We start from the raw sequence: 16,894 nt of genomic DNA, 5'->3' as shown, positions 1-16,894 counted from the left end.
GTAATAATGTAATAAACTTGTTTTTCTAAATTGGTAGTGGTGTTGTTTGTACTGTTTAGTGTTGATGAAGAAAAAAAGACCAGTTGTTTCATAATTTGTCAAGTAAAAAATAGATGCCATCTTTATTTTCAGTATGCAATACGCATAAATATGTCCCGCTCAAAGCCAAGTACATTCACAAGTAAATCTTCTATATCGAAACAGTAAAAACAAGAGTGTGGAAAGTTAAGGCTACATGTAACCAGTAAACAAGTAGTTACAAAACATGTGAAATGGACAGATCCAAACGGGTATTCAGCTGTTCCCATAGTGGACATATTATACACAGAACAGGCTTCCATTGTTTATCATTAAACAAACACACTTATGATCGCCCCTGTGTGTGTGTGTGTGTGTGTGTGTGTGTGTGGGGGGGGGGGTTTAATAGTCATCGATTTTGTACTCATAATCCCCAGTTGAAGACTGTCCCTCCTCGATCATCCAGGGGTTGTACCAGGACGTGGTGCTCTCTATCGGTGCGGCGGCTGTCGTCGTCGTCGTCGTCGTCGTCGGGGGTAACGTGGTCGTTGACATCAGCCTCATCCTCTCCTGCCTCAGGCGGCGGAGGCGAGCTAACCGCAGCTTCCTGAGGCCCTGGCGGTCCACGGCGCCGCTCGCTCTGGTCGAGCTGTGGGTCACCGCCACCCCTCTGTTCCCCACGTGGGTGGTCTGTGTGCGGCCGCCGTGGCTCAGCAGGCGGATGGGCTTGTTGCCGTGCAGAGCCATGATCTGGAGACACAGGGAGCAGGGCGGTGGTTTATGGAAACATCCAGACCGGCTCGCCGGCTTTGCATTATACACACGAAGAAGTCGAGGGTCATCATAGTGAAAAGGGTTTATTTATCCCACCTAACCCTCCCCAGCGAACCCCCCCCCCCCCCCACCCACACCCGGCCGTGACAACACAGACCAAATGGACCCTAAAGAAATCCTCCAGCTCTTCTTCCACGTATACCAGAGAAAATCTCCCACATACAAAAATACAACGCCAACAACACCTTGGACTGTAAAAAGAAGGCATGAAGATAACATTCCGAACATGAAGTTCATGAAGTGTTCCTGGGGATCCTGTTTGAGAAACCGGTTTGCTCCCTGCTCTCCTCCCCCCTTTGTCTGTCTCCCTCCCTCCGCCCCCCCCTCCCCCCCCCCCCCAGGCTATAGTGGGGGTCGTAGAGCTGTCCCGGGACCCTCCTACGGAACATGTGTGTAAGCCCCCCCCCCCACTCCCTTTGTTCTCTTGCCACAGGAGTCTCACTCTATCAATGTACTCTGAAGGTGGCTGGCTCGGCCATTCTTATTTTCTTTCACATTAACTATTTTTGAAAAAATATACATTGTTGATTTAAATCAATAGCAGCGCCATCCAAATGTTAAATATCAGATAGAAGCATATGATGCCTACTGAGCATATTATGAATATGGAACTCGTGGGGGTAGCCAGTGGGGGGGAGGGGAGCGATTGTATCAGGGTGGCCGTGCCCACCCTGATACAGTGGTGCCCCCCTAACCACCCCTGGGGGGCGCCACTCTCCAGTAGTAAAATAATCAAAGCTACCTCTCGACCAGTTTAACCCACTTAATCGCGCTACTACTTAATCACGCTGCACGTAGTCAATCAAGGCTATGACTGTAAAGTAGCGCATACGCTAACAAAACACCGGCTCTCATCAAGCCATCCTACGAAGGAGAGGCTGGGTCAGGTGGAGCCGTGCTGACGGAGGGGACCGTCGGACCGCTCACCTGTTTGATGCGGTCCCAGTTTGACTTGGCCAGGTTGAAGCTGCAGGCGGTGGCGCCCGCCTCGTAGCCCACCACGCACAGCTTGGTCATGGAGGTGAAGCCCTCGGCCCGCACCGTCACCTGGTACTCCCCCGGGTTCAGCAGGCGCCAGTAGTCCCCGCCCGGAGCTTCAGGGAACCAAAGAAAAAGGTACAAATATATACTCATAAGTTAGGTGAAAAGGTGAAAGGGAAAAACAAAAAGCGATATTGCTCAGAACGTTGAACTGACCTGTGGTGACGTCGTGTTCGACCCCTTCCACCGACACGGTGGCGTTTGAGATCGAGTTTCCCTCCTGGTCCTTCACGACGCCCCGGATGCCGCGATGCACCTTGTTGGAGGAAAGACAGAAGTGTTGGCGTTCATTTTATTCAGTACCCGGTAGACCCGTGTCCTGCGCACGCTTCTCGGTGACTGACCTGTTCCATAAAGGTCAGCATGGCCTCTCGGTTCTTTTCCCACTCGTACGCCAGCTCGCTCTCATGTGGGAACTTATCACACCCCAGGAAGATGGACAGCTCCATGCAGTTGGTGTGCAGGTAACTGAAGTCGTTCATACCTGAGGAGAAAGACGGGTGCCGATGAGCGGCCAGCACCCCATTGGTCCACCAGAGGGCGCCATACGTCTTAACTAGTCCCGATGGAACCCTGAACTAGGTGTGTGCGGTCACTGTCCCAGCCTAGAAAAACAAACTCATTCGTCCTTCCCTTATACCAGCATTAAGAATGTAAATGGACTGCATTCATGCGCTTATATATATATATTTATTTATATTTATGCACTTTACAATAGTGCCTAACATTCACCCATTCATGCACGCATTCACACATCGACAGCAGAATCAAACATGCAAGGCGACAGCCAGCTCGTCGGGAGCAGTGAGGGTGAGGAGTCTTGCTCAGGGACACCTCAGCACTCGGAGCTGGGGATCGAACTAGCAACTTTCTGGTTACCAGCCAACCCCCCCCCTGCCTCCTGAGCTCCACGACGTCATGGGATGTGTCACGCACTACTCACTGCCTGTGATGGGCTTCCACTTGGCCCGGTTGACGATTCCCACCCCGACCGCAGCGTCCTGTCCGTGGCAGGAGCCGTGGAAGTTGTTGGTCAGGCTCAGATGTGTGGAGGCGTAGGAAATGGCCAGCCACCTGAAGAGGGACTCATCGGCGGTCTTTCGAGCCTCGTCTTCAGGCTCTGCGTAGCTTTCAGCCCCTCTTCCTCGATTGTCCTCTTCCTCCTCCTGCCTGTGGCCGTACCCGTGGTCCTGACCATAGCCCGGGTCCTGACCGTAGCCCGGGTCCTGACCGTAGCCCGGGTCCTGGCCGTAGCCCGGGTCCTGGCCGTAGCCTTGGCCGTAGCCTTGGTCGTAGCGCTGGTCGCGGCCTTGGTCATAGCCGCGATCATGGCCCTGGTTGTAGCGCTGGTCGTAGCGCTGGTCCCGGCCCTGGTCGTAACCATGCTCGCGGGCGTGGTTGTAGCTGGTCCCTCGCCACTCCTCTTCTGGGTCATAGCCGCGGTTCGTATACTCATCTGGTTCATGGTGGCCGTACCCATCCTCCTCCGGAGCCTCCTGGTAGCCCCCCCTCCACTCTTCATAACCGTCCTCGTACCTGCGAGGAAAACAAGGGTTGAAAGGAGTCGGTTGGTTTGCTTTGGTTTCATTGCGTCTCTAAAGTGAAAGGGAAGGAGAAGAAGAAGAAGTCAAATGGTGGACTGGTAGAGTATCGGAACAGGGAGGCCTACTGTCTCTTCTTGCGGCTGTGGGGCCTTTGGCTCTCGGGGGCCTTGTTGAGCCTGAAGCCGTCGAAGGGATAGGCCACCACCCTCTCTCCACCCTGGAAGTTTGCGCCCAACACAAACGGATGGCTCTCCATCCACGAGATGATGGCCCTCGTCTCAGCGGCCATCTGGTGAAGCAGAGCAGGCGGACACATGTCAATCATACTCAAGGAGATCTCTTTGGAACCAATCGATGGAGACCAACCGTATTTTACCGAGGAGTTTGCTTCCATGTACTCGGGCATGGCCACGTGGTGGTTGGGAGTGAGTTTGGGCACCATGCCCTTGTCCTGGGCGTCCCACAGAACGCTGTTCAGGTCGGGGAAGTTCTCGAAGATATCGTAGCCGTCCTCCGTGTAGTGGCCCGTCTTCCAGCTGCTGAGCTCGGACCCCTGCGGAGGAACAGTGGTCATTGAACAGGTGGCTACCGAGTGGTAACCAATGAGAGCCGAGTTAACACGTCAGCGCCGTGTGTGCTCTAGGATATGGATGACGAGGTGTGTGTTTGAGTTGTGTTCACCCACCACTTCGAAGGCCGTCTCGTGCCCGTCGGGGTTGAGCGAGGGCACCAGATGGATGCGCGTCCCCTCCACCAGCCTCTGGACTTTGCCGTTCCTGTCCTTGTACTCCTTGCACAGGTACTGCATGAGCAGCAGGATCATCTCCCGGCCCACCGCCTCGTTTCCATGGAGACCCGCGGTGAAGCGGAACTCTGGTTCACCTGGGGAGAGGAGCGTTCTTTAATAACAGTATGAGGTTCACGAGAGCAGCTGTCGACCAGGTCTCTCTGAATGAAGGCTTCTGATTACTGATTACTAAGGAGCTGTGGCTGGATCACAGGCCTGGGCTTGTGTTTGTGTGTGTTCTGTAAACTTTCCATGGATGTGGAGGAACTTAAAGAGCAAGTGGGCGCTATGGACTTTATAAGGCACCCCCAGGTTATTAAATTGGGGAAAGTATTACACAACATTTTTACAATTGCAGCAAAACGATTTTCGGAGAAAGAGACTCTCAAACTGCGGCCAGGGGAATGGATGGGCCAGGAAGACTAGTACTTCAGACTTGTATTCAAGTACTTAAGAGCCCCAAATTTGGTACATCAGGTCAAACGGACACGTTCTCACCGATCTCATGCTCCGTGGGGTTGCCAGAGATGACCATGGCCACGATATCCAGCCCCTTGGAGCTGAGGCCCAGGCTGTAGACGTTGGTGATGTTGGGGCATTCGTCGTTCACCGACTTCATCAGCTGAACGAGTCAAATGAACGACGGTAAGGAGAAGAGATTCAGCTGCACAAGACGACAGTCAGTGGTCATAGTGTTGCAGGTCACGATTAGGTAGTTGAACCGTAAGTTAACGGAACGCATGACTTACAGGTATCTAGACCTGTAGCACAGTGTTGAGCTATGAATCACAGTCTCCGCACTAGACTGTATAAACCCAGTAGTACAGACAGTGGGATCCAATGCAGACTTCAGAGGCCTCTGTGCACCCTGCCCATCAATAGTTATGCCACTAGTGTACACAAGTGTTGCCTGTGACCCGATTGTGTAAAGGTTGAATGTTATATAATTTAGTCAACACACATGTTCAGTGCACGCGGCCTGAGGCACTACCGCTGAAGAGGACTAGGCTACTCACCGACACCATGTCAGAATAGCTGTGGTGTTTGAATTTCAGGTAGTCCACTGGCGTCACTTCATTCTGACTGTACCGGATCTTCTCCAGGTCTGTGATGGCGAAAGAGAGGACAAAAAGAGTTTCAGTTGTGTTTTTACAGAGGACCTAGGCCAGGGGATATTGTGTATTTTTTGCGTTTGGGTGTAATTGCCCGGTTTACCAGGTAGGGGGCAGCCGAGCACCTCGGCCCGCATACACAGACTGCCGTTCCAGCTCTGCGGGATGATCCGGATGTAGCGGGCGAGCACAGGCTCCGCCAGCTGGTTCATCACCGGAGTGTCCTTATCACTGTTTCCAAAGAACAGCTTTGGAAACGGAGAGGATGAAACCCAAACAGAGGCAGATAGAAGGAAAATAATGAAGATTCATTGGGTTATTAGGGTATTGTAGTATTTTGAGGAGGGGGGGCGGTTGAAGTCACGTACATAATGGAGGAAAGATTACGCAGTGCGTCTGGGCCCCAAGGAATCACCTACATAGACAGTCTTTAGTAACCAGGTTGTAGATTGATTAGTGAATTTATTGTTAATGTTGATTAAAATTTAGAGAGAATAGATTTAACAATAACTGGGGCTGTTTGACAATGTCAGATCTAATGGCCTTTTTATAACTATTAAATGTCATGAAATTCTGTGAATCTATAGTTTTTCGGGTGTGACACCAATATTCTGTTTGTATCATTGGCATTGGCACCATTGTTATCAATAGTGAAAAGTATTTTATATACAGAAAATATACACCACACATGGTCAAGTTGTTAACCTATTTCATCATTTTGCACACACTTGTATCGCAGGTGACTTGAACAATGAACGAATATACAGGTCAGTAAGGAGGTGATAGGGGTGATGCCCTGCTCAAGGATACCGGCAGGAGACCGTTTCGGGGTTAGATTTTTTAAACAGGCCTACTCCCTCTAAACTCTCGTTGCCCCCCCCCCCCCCCCCCCCCCCTGCATCTTTCATTTTTGAAGATCGCAGAGTTTTTTTTTTTTTTTTTGTGATTTAGTATTTACTTCTTGTTGTTATTGTTATTTTTCTCTGCTTTGTAAGGTGACCTTGAGTGCCCTGAAAGGCGCCCCCAAATAAAATGTATTATTATTATTATTATTATTAGATCCCAGAACCTTGGGGATGGGATTCGAACATATAAACCACCAAACCACTGATTCGGCCCTCCCTAAGCGAGGAGGCAGAACCAGAACTCACCCAGTCAGAGTACCCGTCGTGGAAGTTGGTCCACTCTCGGCTGTCGTTGCTGAAGCTCAGGTAGTACGACATCACGTAGTCGGTCCTGATGAAGACAGAGAGGCGTCACAATCAGTGTCATCAAGCACACCAGGGTCAGAGTCCGGGCCCCCCGGTGTGTGTCGGTTCTCCTGCTCACTCGTTCTGGGAGTCCCGGCCCTGGGTGATGACGCCCGTGAACTCGGTGTCCTTGCGGGCGTCGATCTCCAGCCAGTGGTCCTTGTCCTCCGAGTTGGCGCACCAGGCACCCCCCCTCATGCTGTCCTCGTCGTCTGAGCCCTGTGGCAGACCAGGGAGGGGCAGCCAGTCAAAACAGGCCATAATGTCCACAATACATTCACTCCCCCCCCCCCCCCCCACCCCCCAACCGAGGTAACTCCACATGCAGCAGCCAGTGTGCATCAAAGTGTACAGCTTTAAGAGAGGAAAGGTTTTAAGATAAACAATAGGATACACAAGAATATATTTTTAAGCAATAGATCACGACAGGCTGTGGTATGTTCTCATTATACCACAGTTAAGGGGCGACCCCCTTAACTGTGGTATAATGAGAACATTTCACTGACTGAAGTGAAAAAGCAAAAAAAAAAAAAAAGCATTTTTTTTAACGAATACAAAAAAGTAGTCCTTCCTGGCTGCCTGCAAAGTGCGCGGCGGTTGCTATGCAACACACTGTAGCGTCCTTCAGAGAGAAGGCTAGAGACGGTAGCTTGGTTCTCAGGGAATTTAGCCTACTATCGAGTTCACTCCCCGTGTGCCTATTGCTTTACAAGATTTCCACCCTCTCCAGCAATCAACATGTTTTTAGGCTTCAGTGAACTATGCTATTGCTTTTATATATAAATAAACAACAGTTCAACAGATACTGAACTATGTAAACTGAACGGGCGTCATAGCTGTGTGTATACGCTCAATATACAACAGTTGGGAACTAATCAGATCGCTTGATTTAAGCCACCCGTTTTATAAAATATAATATACATCATGTGCATGTTTCTGTTTGACTTTGCAGTTTGTTTGGAGTTGTTTAGTGAGTCCTTACAGCTCAGCACTAAGCTGTTTCAAAACGTAACAGCCCCCACATCGCCTCTGATGTATAGCTAGATTTATATATCTATTTATTTATTCTATGATGGGCTGTACCCTACGTGGGGGGGTGCAGTGGTACTTAGGAGGAAACAGGGTAAGACCATCCTACAGGCAGCATGTTGTTTGAACGTTTGTGACACAACAGTAAATCCTTAGAGCATCCTTGGACTGAGGCCTGATAATCAGAGCTGAGGAGTAACAACACACTACAATCCACTGCTAACTAAAAGGTTTACAAACTGTGCTTAAGATTAAAACAGGAGAATCCACTTTATAGCAAAACCTAGCTTAGGGTGAGTTCCTTTTTTGTTTTGGTTTTCAAGCAAACATCGTGATTTGAAAACAACTTTTTTTCGTTCAGTCCATGAGAGAGATAACAAAATGTTATGATGATCTCTTAATTTATTCTGCTTGATTTATTAGGTGCAAACTAGTTATTGGTAGATAATGGGTAGATTTTCTGAAAGGTAAATTGTTTCATTCTTAATATAGAGAATCTTGAACTTTGACTAATAAGAAGCAAGTTCATCTGTAAAAACATGAAGCATTCTTGGTCCAAAATGCCAGGATCAATTTGTAGTATTAGCTTCTCATGACACCCTTGGCGTCCTCCTGATGAAGAGAGTTTTGTGAAGGGGAATATGTCTTTAAGAGACTTCAGGGTCGTATGGTGGAACATTTGCTGGCTTTGTAGTGCAGCAGAAAAGTCAAACTCAAGTATGAATGAACTTATATAAACCGCCTGGACTGTGACTGCCAGAGCGGAAGAGGTTGCAGACATTACGCATCACCGTTATTATTTTCCAGACTGTAGTTAGTATAAATTGTAAGCTCTGCTAGTAAAGTGATGGCTGTAGTGTACATCATATATTCACACCCAGAGGACCCATTGTTTGTGTGTGTGTGCACACATGTTTATTTATTTGTTTGTTTGTGTGTGTGTATATGACTGTCCTTGTGCATGTGAGTTTGTGCATGTCTACTTGTTTGTGTGTCGGCGCGTGTGTGTGTGTGTGTGCATGTCTGTGTCTATGTGCGTGTGTGTGTGTGTCTACTTGCACACGCATGTGTGTGTTTGTGTGCGTGTCTGCATTTGTGCGTGTGTGTGCTTGCGTGGTGTGTCTGCTTGTGTGCGCGTCTGTGTGTGTGCATGTCTACATCTACTTTATTTCTTTGTGTCTGCGTGTGTGTGTGTCTACTTGCTTCTGTGTGTGTGTTTGTGTGTGTGTGCATGTCTGTGTCTGCCTGTGTGTGTGTGTGTGTGTGTGTGCGTGTCCGCTTGTGTGCGTGCGTGTCTGCGTGTGTGTGTGTGTGTGCGTGCGTGCGTGTCTGGTTGTGCGTCTGCTTGCGAGTGTGCGTGTGTGTCTGTGCATGTGTGTGTGTGTGTGTGTATGTGTGTGTGTCTGCTTGCGAGTGTGCGTGTGTATGTCTGCGAGTGTGCGTATCTGCGTGTGTGTGTGTGCATGTCTGCAAGTGTGTGTGTGTGTGTGTGTGCATGTCTGCGAGTGTGTGTGTGTGTGTGCGTGTCTGCGAGTGTGTGTGTGTGCGTGTGTGTCTGCTTGCGAGTGTGCGTGTGCATGTGTGTGTGTGTGTGTGTGTGTGTCTACCTGTATGTTGAGGCGAGCCCTCTGTGCTGCGTAGCGGTACTGGGAGATGGAGGAGGCCATGATCTGGTCGGGCTCCACCTTATGAGACTCCAGCCCCAGAGGAGGGCACTCTGGGGGGGGGGGGGGGGGGACGCAGAGGGGAACCGGGTCAGAACAGGGCCAGCTCAGGGTAATTCAGTTAGATTCAAATCACTTCATTTTTCCCCGAGGGGCAATTTAAGGGGATGCATGACGGTAGCTTCAAAAAAGAGACACAATCAACAAACACAAGCAGCACACACAGACTGCATAATCAACAAACACACGCATCACACACACAGCATGCAGCATGCAGCATTGCAGCATGTTGGAAACACCACGGAGAGGTCAGAACGGGGGGAGGAGGGGGGGGCTTTACTTTTGGGCTCCTTGTAGACGCGAGGTCTTTTCTTGGCTCTCTCCTCTGCCTCCTTCAGCTTCTCGGCACGCTCTGGAGCGGACATCGGAGAAGAAAAAACAAACACACAAAAGCCATCGTTTGTCGTTTCAGCTGCCCACGTCTTGGAGATGAATTTGTGAAGCGATTCATGAGTATGCTTAAGACTTTTAGACAGAGCTTGTGACCTGAGGGGCCCCTGAGAGCCGCCTTCTCCGCGGGGCCCCAGATGTGTTTTATTCTTCTCACATCAAGTATGAACTAAATCGGAATCACGTTGTTTTCAGAATCTAAAACAGACGTTGCGTGGAGCTGCATTTCTTCTGCAGATCTTTTCTGCAGAGTTGAAATACCACCTCTGCATGTATCGTGGCGTCAAACCTCCATTTATACTAGATTATGGTTTACGTCGCTGGAGGTGCCAGAAGCAGTAAGTGCTGATATGCAGGGAGACATCTGGCTTCCCGGGGTGCTCTGCTCCTGGTGGCAACGATAATCTCATCATGTGCATTTTGGGGCTAAGCGTAAGTCTCAGTCTGCCTCCCAGTACTCTGTCAACTTGAACCCAATGACAAGGTGAACGGCAGAGCGCAGGTTACGCCCTATTGACACTTAGCTCAACAACGTCATATATCACTGCTGTCTAGCAGCGTAACCTTACACCCCGACAGCCAAACCAAACATCCACCGCGGGCCGCCGAGCAGAACCCAGCACGTGGCAGGCACCTCCGGAGAATCTCTCTCCGCTGCGATCTCCCTGCATCCTCTCCTCCCTTTCCTTTGAGTCTCTCCATCAGGGCAGCGTGGGTCTGTGCGAGCGTGTGTTTCGCAAGTTGTGCAACAGCCGCAGATGCTCATTCCCGCCCTCTCCCTGTCTCAATCTGTCCGATAGCCGATCGGTTCGCTAGGGGATTTCAGAACTGTAAGTTATTTTGAAGACACACTAAAAACAGTTGTTCCGGTTTGTTGGCTGTAGTTGACCTTTTGGTGCCTGATGTGAAGCAATAGCGTATCTATAGACAAAGTCCCGATGCCAGATGTTTGCATGGTGTGTGTAATCACATCTGAATGGTCTGTGTAAGCCCCAGCCAGAGTCTAGGCATGCCAAAGTCAAAGGCCATTTTCTTTGATTTAGAACTTTTGGCATGATGGGTAATGTGTCACAGGGATACGGTTGGCCAAACAAGAAACACATCTGGCTTGCCTTACCTCTTTCCTTTCTTTCCATCTCTTTTACTCTTTCTTCCTCCAGACGCGTTCTCTCCGTGTCGTCCTCTTTTCTCCCTGTGCAAAAGAAGACACTTCGTTTTTTGCTAATCATTTTTCAAACTCATGTGAGTGATTGTTGTCGAGTGAGTGTTTCCTGAGAGTAGAAAGAGTTCACTGATGAAGAAAATCACTGTGCTTATTGTGAGGCTGCCTTAATTACTTCTTATTATTCTTACTTCGGGCCATTGCTTCGTTTGTTAGAGTAATGATTTAGCTAGCTAGCTTACAAAATCTAAAGCATAACAAAGTCGTGGTTGATTCCAATGTACACCGTAGGACATGATGAGTATAGTATAGAACACTGTATAATTATAACGATGGCTGTGTTTATGCATACGTTGTTTGTTGTCTTGTGTATTGTGCGTGGGCATGTGTACGTACATGGTCGATAGTCGTCGTAATCCTCGTACCAGGTTTCTCCGTAAGGAGAGGTGACGGCAGGCACCTCTGATTTAAAGAAAAGACAAAGGTTTAAAGAGACTCAGAAGAACACAGCACATGTGAGGTTAAAGTCAGACGTCAGACAAGCTCTGACGCCGTAAATTATACAGTCACACTTCAACACACGAGCTAGGACCCAAAAGGGTCAGATTCCTCTTCCCACAACAATCGCCCTCTATTTGGATAAGGAATTAAATGAAGCTCTTGCAGCAGCCAGTATAGTCATTGACACTCAAGCAGTTAAAATGTTTATTTCACGTTTCCAAGTGTATTATTTTAACAGGGTTAAAGTTGCACAACAGCCTTTTTAATTTTCTAACAAACCTTATAAAAAAAAACCTTGTATGCAATAAACAGAGAACCACCGGCTCACATTAAAGTACAGAAAATGAGGGAGAGCTCTCAGGAAAACTGTTTCCAATTGGGTTTGAAATGTGCGAGGGAGTTTTACTCAGTTCCGGCTTTGAAACACACAGATGGCGTTTTATTTTAAACACAGTTCTACGATTCGCTCTGAATCGTGGAACGTCGTTCTCTGAATCTTTTGGGCGATCGTGTGACAGTATTGGAATATCAAACGGTTCGACCGTGAAGCGGATCTTACCTGTTACGGCCTCTACCACTATCTCTGGGTTGCTGTCTGGGGCTGGCAGCTTGTCTGGAACCTCGGCTTTAAGAGAGGAGTAAGTTGTTACAGAGTTAACACCAGATGAGGGCGTTGCAGGAGAATGTGTGAGCGAGACAGATATTTCATAGTGAGAGTGGATGATCTTGGGAAATAACGGCTTAGTCACACACATTTCTCCCTCAGTCTTCAGATTTCAAACAGGCTGAACTCTTTTTGAGGTGAGCAGCTGTGTCAAACTGAGGCTGAGGGAGGACGCTGTGGTGTTACTCACACGGCTCATCCCAGTAGTCCCCCTCGACGGTCCCATCCACCCGAGGTGGAGCGGTGACCTTCCAGTCGTAGTAGGAGTCTTCGGTCACGGTCTCGTCCGGCTTCCAGTCGTAGTCACCGGTGTTGCTCCCGGTGAAGTCCGGCTCCGGATCATACTCCAGTTCCGGTTCGGGTTCGGGCTCCGGTACGGGCTTTGGTTCCGGTTTGTACTCCGGCTCTGGTTCCGGCTCTGGTTCCGGCTCTGGTTCCGGCTCTGGTTCGGGCTCTGGTTCGGGCTCTGGTTCGGGCTCTGGTTCGGGTTCCGTGAATTCATCCCAGTTGGACCAGTAGTCCCCGTCGGTGGTGGGCTGGGTCGGCCCGTCCCCATCCGGGTTCCAGTAGTCATCTGCCAGAGACGACCGTGAGACCAGGAGTTAAGCATGGGTGTACAGTGTGGTGTGTGCAGTGTGGGGTGTACAGTGTGGTGTGTGCGTGTGTGTGTGTGTGTGTTACCTACCTCCACCGTCAGTGTAAGGGTAGTCTGGGTAGGCAGGCTCTGTGGTCATTTCCGTAGGTGGTTCAGTAGGCGGTTCTGTTGGGGGCACTGCACACACACACACACACACACACACACACACATTTTGTCAGGCAAAATCAGGTTGCAGAATAAGAAGCGGAGTGTGTAGCTCCAGCAGGAGCGCCGGCGGCGGTCCTCACCGGTGGTGGTGGGCGGCAGCGTGGTGGTCTTCCCCTTCTTGCCCTTCTTGTCGGCCTTGGGCTTCCTGGTGGCGTTGGGGTCCTTGGGCTCCTTCTTCTTCTTCTTGTCCTTCTTCTTCTTCTTGCCTTCCTCATCTGGCGCGCGCCTCAGCCGGCCTGCAGCACACGGGACAACGCTGCAGTCGGGCCCTTTATGAGCTCTTCATGGCTCTTCCTCTCCGTTTCCTCTCTCTCTCTACCTCTTTTCCCCTCTCTTCCTCTCTCTCTTCCTCTCCCTTTCCTCTCTCTCTCTACCTCTCTTCCTCTCTCTTTCTCTTCCTCTCTCATCCTCTCTCTCTTCCCCTCTCTTCCTCTCTCTCTCTTCCTCTCCTCCTCTCTCTTCCTCTTTCTCTCTCTCTTTTTCTCTACCTCTTCCTCTTCCTCTCTCTCCCTCTCTCTTCCTCTTCCTCTCTCTTCCTCTCACTTCATATCTCTACCTCTCTCTCTCTATCTCCTTCCTCTCTCTCTTTCTCTTCCTCTCATTCCTCTCTGTTCCTCTTCCTCTCTCTCTCTCTCTCTCTCTCTCTCCCTCTCACTTCATCTCCTTCCTCTCTCTCTTTCTCTTCCTCTCATTCCTCTCTGTTCCTCTTCCTCTCACTTCATCTCTCTACCTCTCTCTCTCTATCTCCTTCCTCTCTCTCTTTCTCTTCCTCTCATTCCTCTCTCTCTCTCTCTCTCTCTCTCTCTCTCTCTCTCTCTCTCTCCCTCTCTCTTCCTCTTCCTCTCTCTCTCTCTCTCCCTCTCACTTCATCTCCTTCCTCTCTCTCTTTCTCTTCCTCTCATTCCTCTCTGTTCCTCTTCCTCTCTCTTCCTCTTCCTCTCTTTCTCTCTTCCAACATCAGGAAAGATATCAACCTTTCTCGATGGTGGACAGTAGGAATGACATGTACTAGTGTTAATAAAAGCAGTGAACCGGCTGGTATTGATGGATGGGGATATTGGAGCTGTGGTGCTCCATTTTGTTTTGCTGTTTTGCTTAACAAAGTGGGTCGTGAGGAGCCAAAGCCAACACTATCCCCCGGGATCACTGACCAAGAACACGACGATCAGACTTTTGTGTTTACTGTCACAATTCGACCCAGCTGAGGAATTGTGTTTTTCTGGTGGTTTGCTCTGGGGGCCACCCCCTCCGAGGTGGCCAGAGAGGACGTCTGTGCACACGTCTTCGTCACATCAGTGGCTCTGTGGTGGAAAACACTCCTCTCAGTTTCCAGCGGTGGTGCTCTAAAGGCCAAACGTTTAATAGCAGGCGCTCTGTCCAGACACCACACTGATAATATCACATGACCGACCTCGCCACACTTAATAGTAAGACACTCGCAAAAACCAAGCAGGGTACAGTTTAGTGTTGATTCTCAAGGTAATTGGGTTCATTAAGGAGAGGGTCTGGCATGCCTCTTAGATCTGTCTCTTTAAAAAAAAAAAAAAAAAAGAAGAAGAAAAAAAGAGAAAATCATGAGCATCTTGAGAATCCATCGTGGATGTAGACTCGGAGTCAGCATGAATCACTCAAGGCTGAAGCAACACACAGAGAATGGAAAAGCCAGTGTCATAGAAATACGTGAGTAAGATCCTCCAGCCTTGAGGTCTTTGTAGTATGGAGAGAATCCTGGCTGGTGCCCAGCTGCTGATCTGTAACCAGTACACCCATTGCTCTCATTAACTTCCAGTTGTGGAAGAGGGGCGCTGGCTAGGTGAGCATCTGGAGATATTCTTTGGTTCTGGCAATGACCAAGTGTTTGTCTGTGTGTGTGTGTGTGTGTGTTTGCTTGTGCATGTGTGCCATGTAAGTGAACCCACACATAAACATGTCAAAGACACCTAATATATCCAAAGAACAAATAACATAAATAGCTTGAAGATCCCACATTCCATACTTTTAGTTTACTTTTTCTTTTCTTTTTTAAGTGCGCTGCATTGGACAATTCCAAGCCTTGTGCAACTGCGCAACAGACCCCAAATGAAGACGTCGTGTAAGATCGCGCCCTGTTGTTGGTTCTAGTGTCTAGTACAGAGTGTCTTCATACCTGGCAGCGCAGACTCCCCCGTCAGTCGCTTGCTCCTGCCGCCGATGCCCCGCAGTGCGTCCAGTGCGACCGGACCTCCGTGCGTCTCCGGGTCATCCGGGGACGCCTCTCCCGCAAGCATCCCCGGCTCCTGCACCTCCTCGGGCTGCCGGAGACGGACGACCCCCCCGGCGCCCTCTCCTCCTCTGGGGAGCAGCACCACGCACACCGCGGCCAGCAGAGCCGCAGACGCCACCAACGCCCGGCCCTTCATGCTGATCCCTCACAGCACGGCAGGCTCTCTTCTGTGTTGTTTTTTTTCGCCCCTGTCCCCCCACGATCCGACCTGGAGACTTTGCACCACGTTGTGCCGGGGTCCAGTGTGTAGTGCCTCGAACTCGTCTCTTCTTCTTCTCGGCGCGCTGTGTTTAGTCCTCGGGGCTCGGCTCGCCTGGTGAACTCACCCTGAACAGCAGCGTTGGGTTTGGGGGGGCGAGAGGGGGAGAGAAGCACGCGCAGTGTGAGCCTCCAGCTTGCAGCCACACTTCCACTAGAGGCGAGACGCTGGGTTCCTCCGAGACCCAGGGAGGGGAGAGGAGGGGATAAGGAGGGGGCAGGAACACACAGGGAGGGGGTTTGGGAGGGAGAGAGCGAGAGAGAGCGAGAGAGAGAGAGACAGAGAGAGAGAGAGACAACCAGCAATGAACCGGCAAATGAAAAGGGTTCCTAATTCCCCTTAAGGCTATGGTCAGCTGAAAAAAAAAAAAGCAAAACACCGGCCATGATCCCCCTCACCTGGCCGACAAGTCCCGACAGGTGCCGGGATCAGACGGGCGTGGAGACGGGAGAGGGTGCAGGGGCAGGCGGTCTGCAGCTGGGCTGCTGGTGGGGGGTAGGTGACAGCAGGTGAGGCCACCCTAAGAGGCGGTTTGCAGCTGTGGTTAGAGCGGAAAGCTCTAGACCTCCTTCAACGGCTCGGTCGAAATTCCTTGCCTGCTAGAGGTTAGTCTGGCTGTAGACTAGAGCTCTCTCACCCTCTCACCCTGCAGACTAGAGCTCTCTCACCCTCTCACCCTGCAGACTAGAGGTCTCTCACCCTCCACACTAGAGGTCTCTCACCCTGCAGACTAGATGTATCTCACCCTCCAGACTAGAGGTGTCTCACCCTGCAGACTAGAGCACTCTCACCCTCTCACCCTGCAGACTAGAGCTCTCTCACCCTGGAGACTAGAGGTCTCTCACCCTCCACACTAGAGGTCTCTCACCCTCTCACCCTCCAGACTAGAGGTGTCTCACCCTCTCAGCCTGCAGACTAGATGTGTCTCACCCTCCAGACTAGAGGTGTCTCACCCTGCAGACTAGAGGTGTCTCACCCTCCAGACTAGAGGTGTCTCACCCTGCAGACTAGAGGTGTCTCACCCTCCAGACTAGAGGTGTCTCACCCTCTCACCCTGCAGACTAGAGGTCTCTAACCCTGCAGGTTAGAGACTTGGAGCAAATCAGCAGGGAATAGAGCGAGTGAATTCCAAAGAAGAGAGCAAGGGGAGTAGCAGGAGGAGGGGGAGAAGGAGGAAGAGGTGGTGGTGGGGGGGAAGAGGGGGGCAGGGATGGGTAGGCTAAGCTGGTGGGGGGGGGATAGTGTGTTTGCTTTTGTGTGCTAACAATGCCAAAGTCCACTTATCATTACAGAGTGGAATTCAGGGAGAATGAAAACAGTCGCGCAGGCAGCGGAACATAAATTCCTTTTTCCTAGCAGAGTGTTTGGCTGCAGGATGGCTCCCGGTTTTCCATTTGACTTGCAGAAGTGTCATTTTTTCCTTTCTGTCTGGCCTGCCCCTACGCCGTGGCCGGTGGGGCTATGCTACATAAGCTTCATTCAAGATTGAGCTTAAAACCAAAAGAATGCCC

At 50.4% G+C, this 16,894-nt stretch overlaps 1 protein-coding gene across 1 annotated transcript; it reads right to left on the bottom strand.

The window, feature by feature from the left end:
• Positions 1–101: 101 nt before the first annotated feature.
• On the bottom strand, positions 102–15,519 carry aebp1b (AE binding protein 1b). Its single transcript, XM_084468295.1, has 22 exons — positions 15,008–15,519; positions 12,942–13,097; positions 12,742–12,828; positions 12,247–12,630; positions 11,952–12,017; positions 11,288–11,353; positions 10,847–10,921; positions 9,620–9,691; positions 9,223–9,332; positions 6,666–6,805; positions 6,488–6,572; positions 5,440–5,584; positions 5,241–5,329; positions 4,723–4,846; positions 4,123–4,319; positions 3,814–3,990; positions 3,563–3,726; positions 2,837–3,429; positions 2,238–2,377; positions 2,050–2,149; positions 1,780–1,946; positions 102–768 (listed from the first exon to the last, which is right to left on the bottom strand). The coding sequence occupies exons 1-22, from the start codon at positions 15,258–15,260 to the stop codon at positions 421–423; spliced, it is 3,738 nt and encodes a 1,245-aa protein (XP_084324421.1). The 5' UTR covers positions 15,261–15,519; the 3' UTR covers positions 102–420.
• Positions 15,520–16,894: the final 1,375 nt, after the last annotated feature.

Source organism: Micromesistius poutassou (assembly GCF_964030765.1).
Source record: "Micromesistius poutassou genome assembly, chromosome: 5".
Taxonomy (NCBI): domain Eukaryota; kingdom Metazoa; phylum Chordata; class Actinopteri; order Gadiformes; family Gadidae; genus Micromesistius; species Micromesistius poutassou.
Note: the sequence above shows the minus strand (reverse complement) of the source record. Positions and strands in the feature narration are given on the sequence as shown.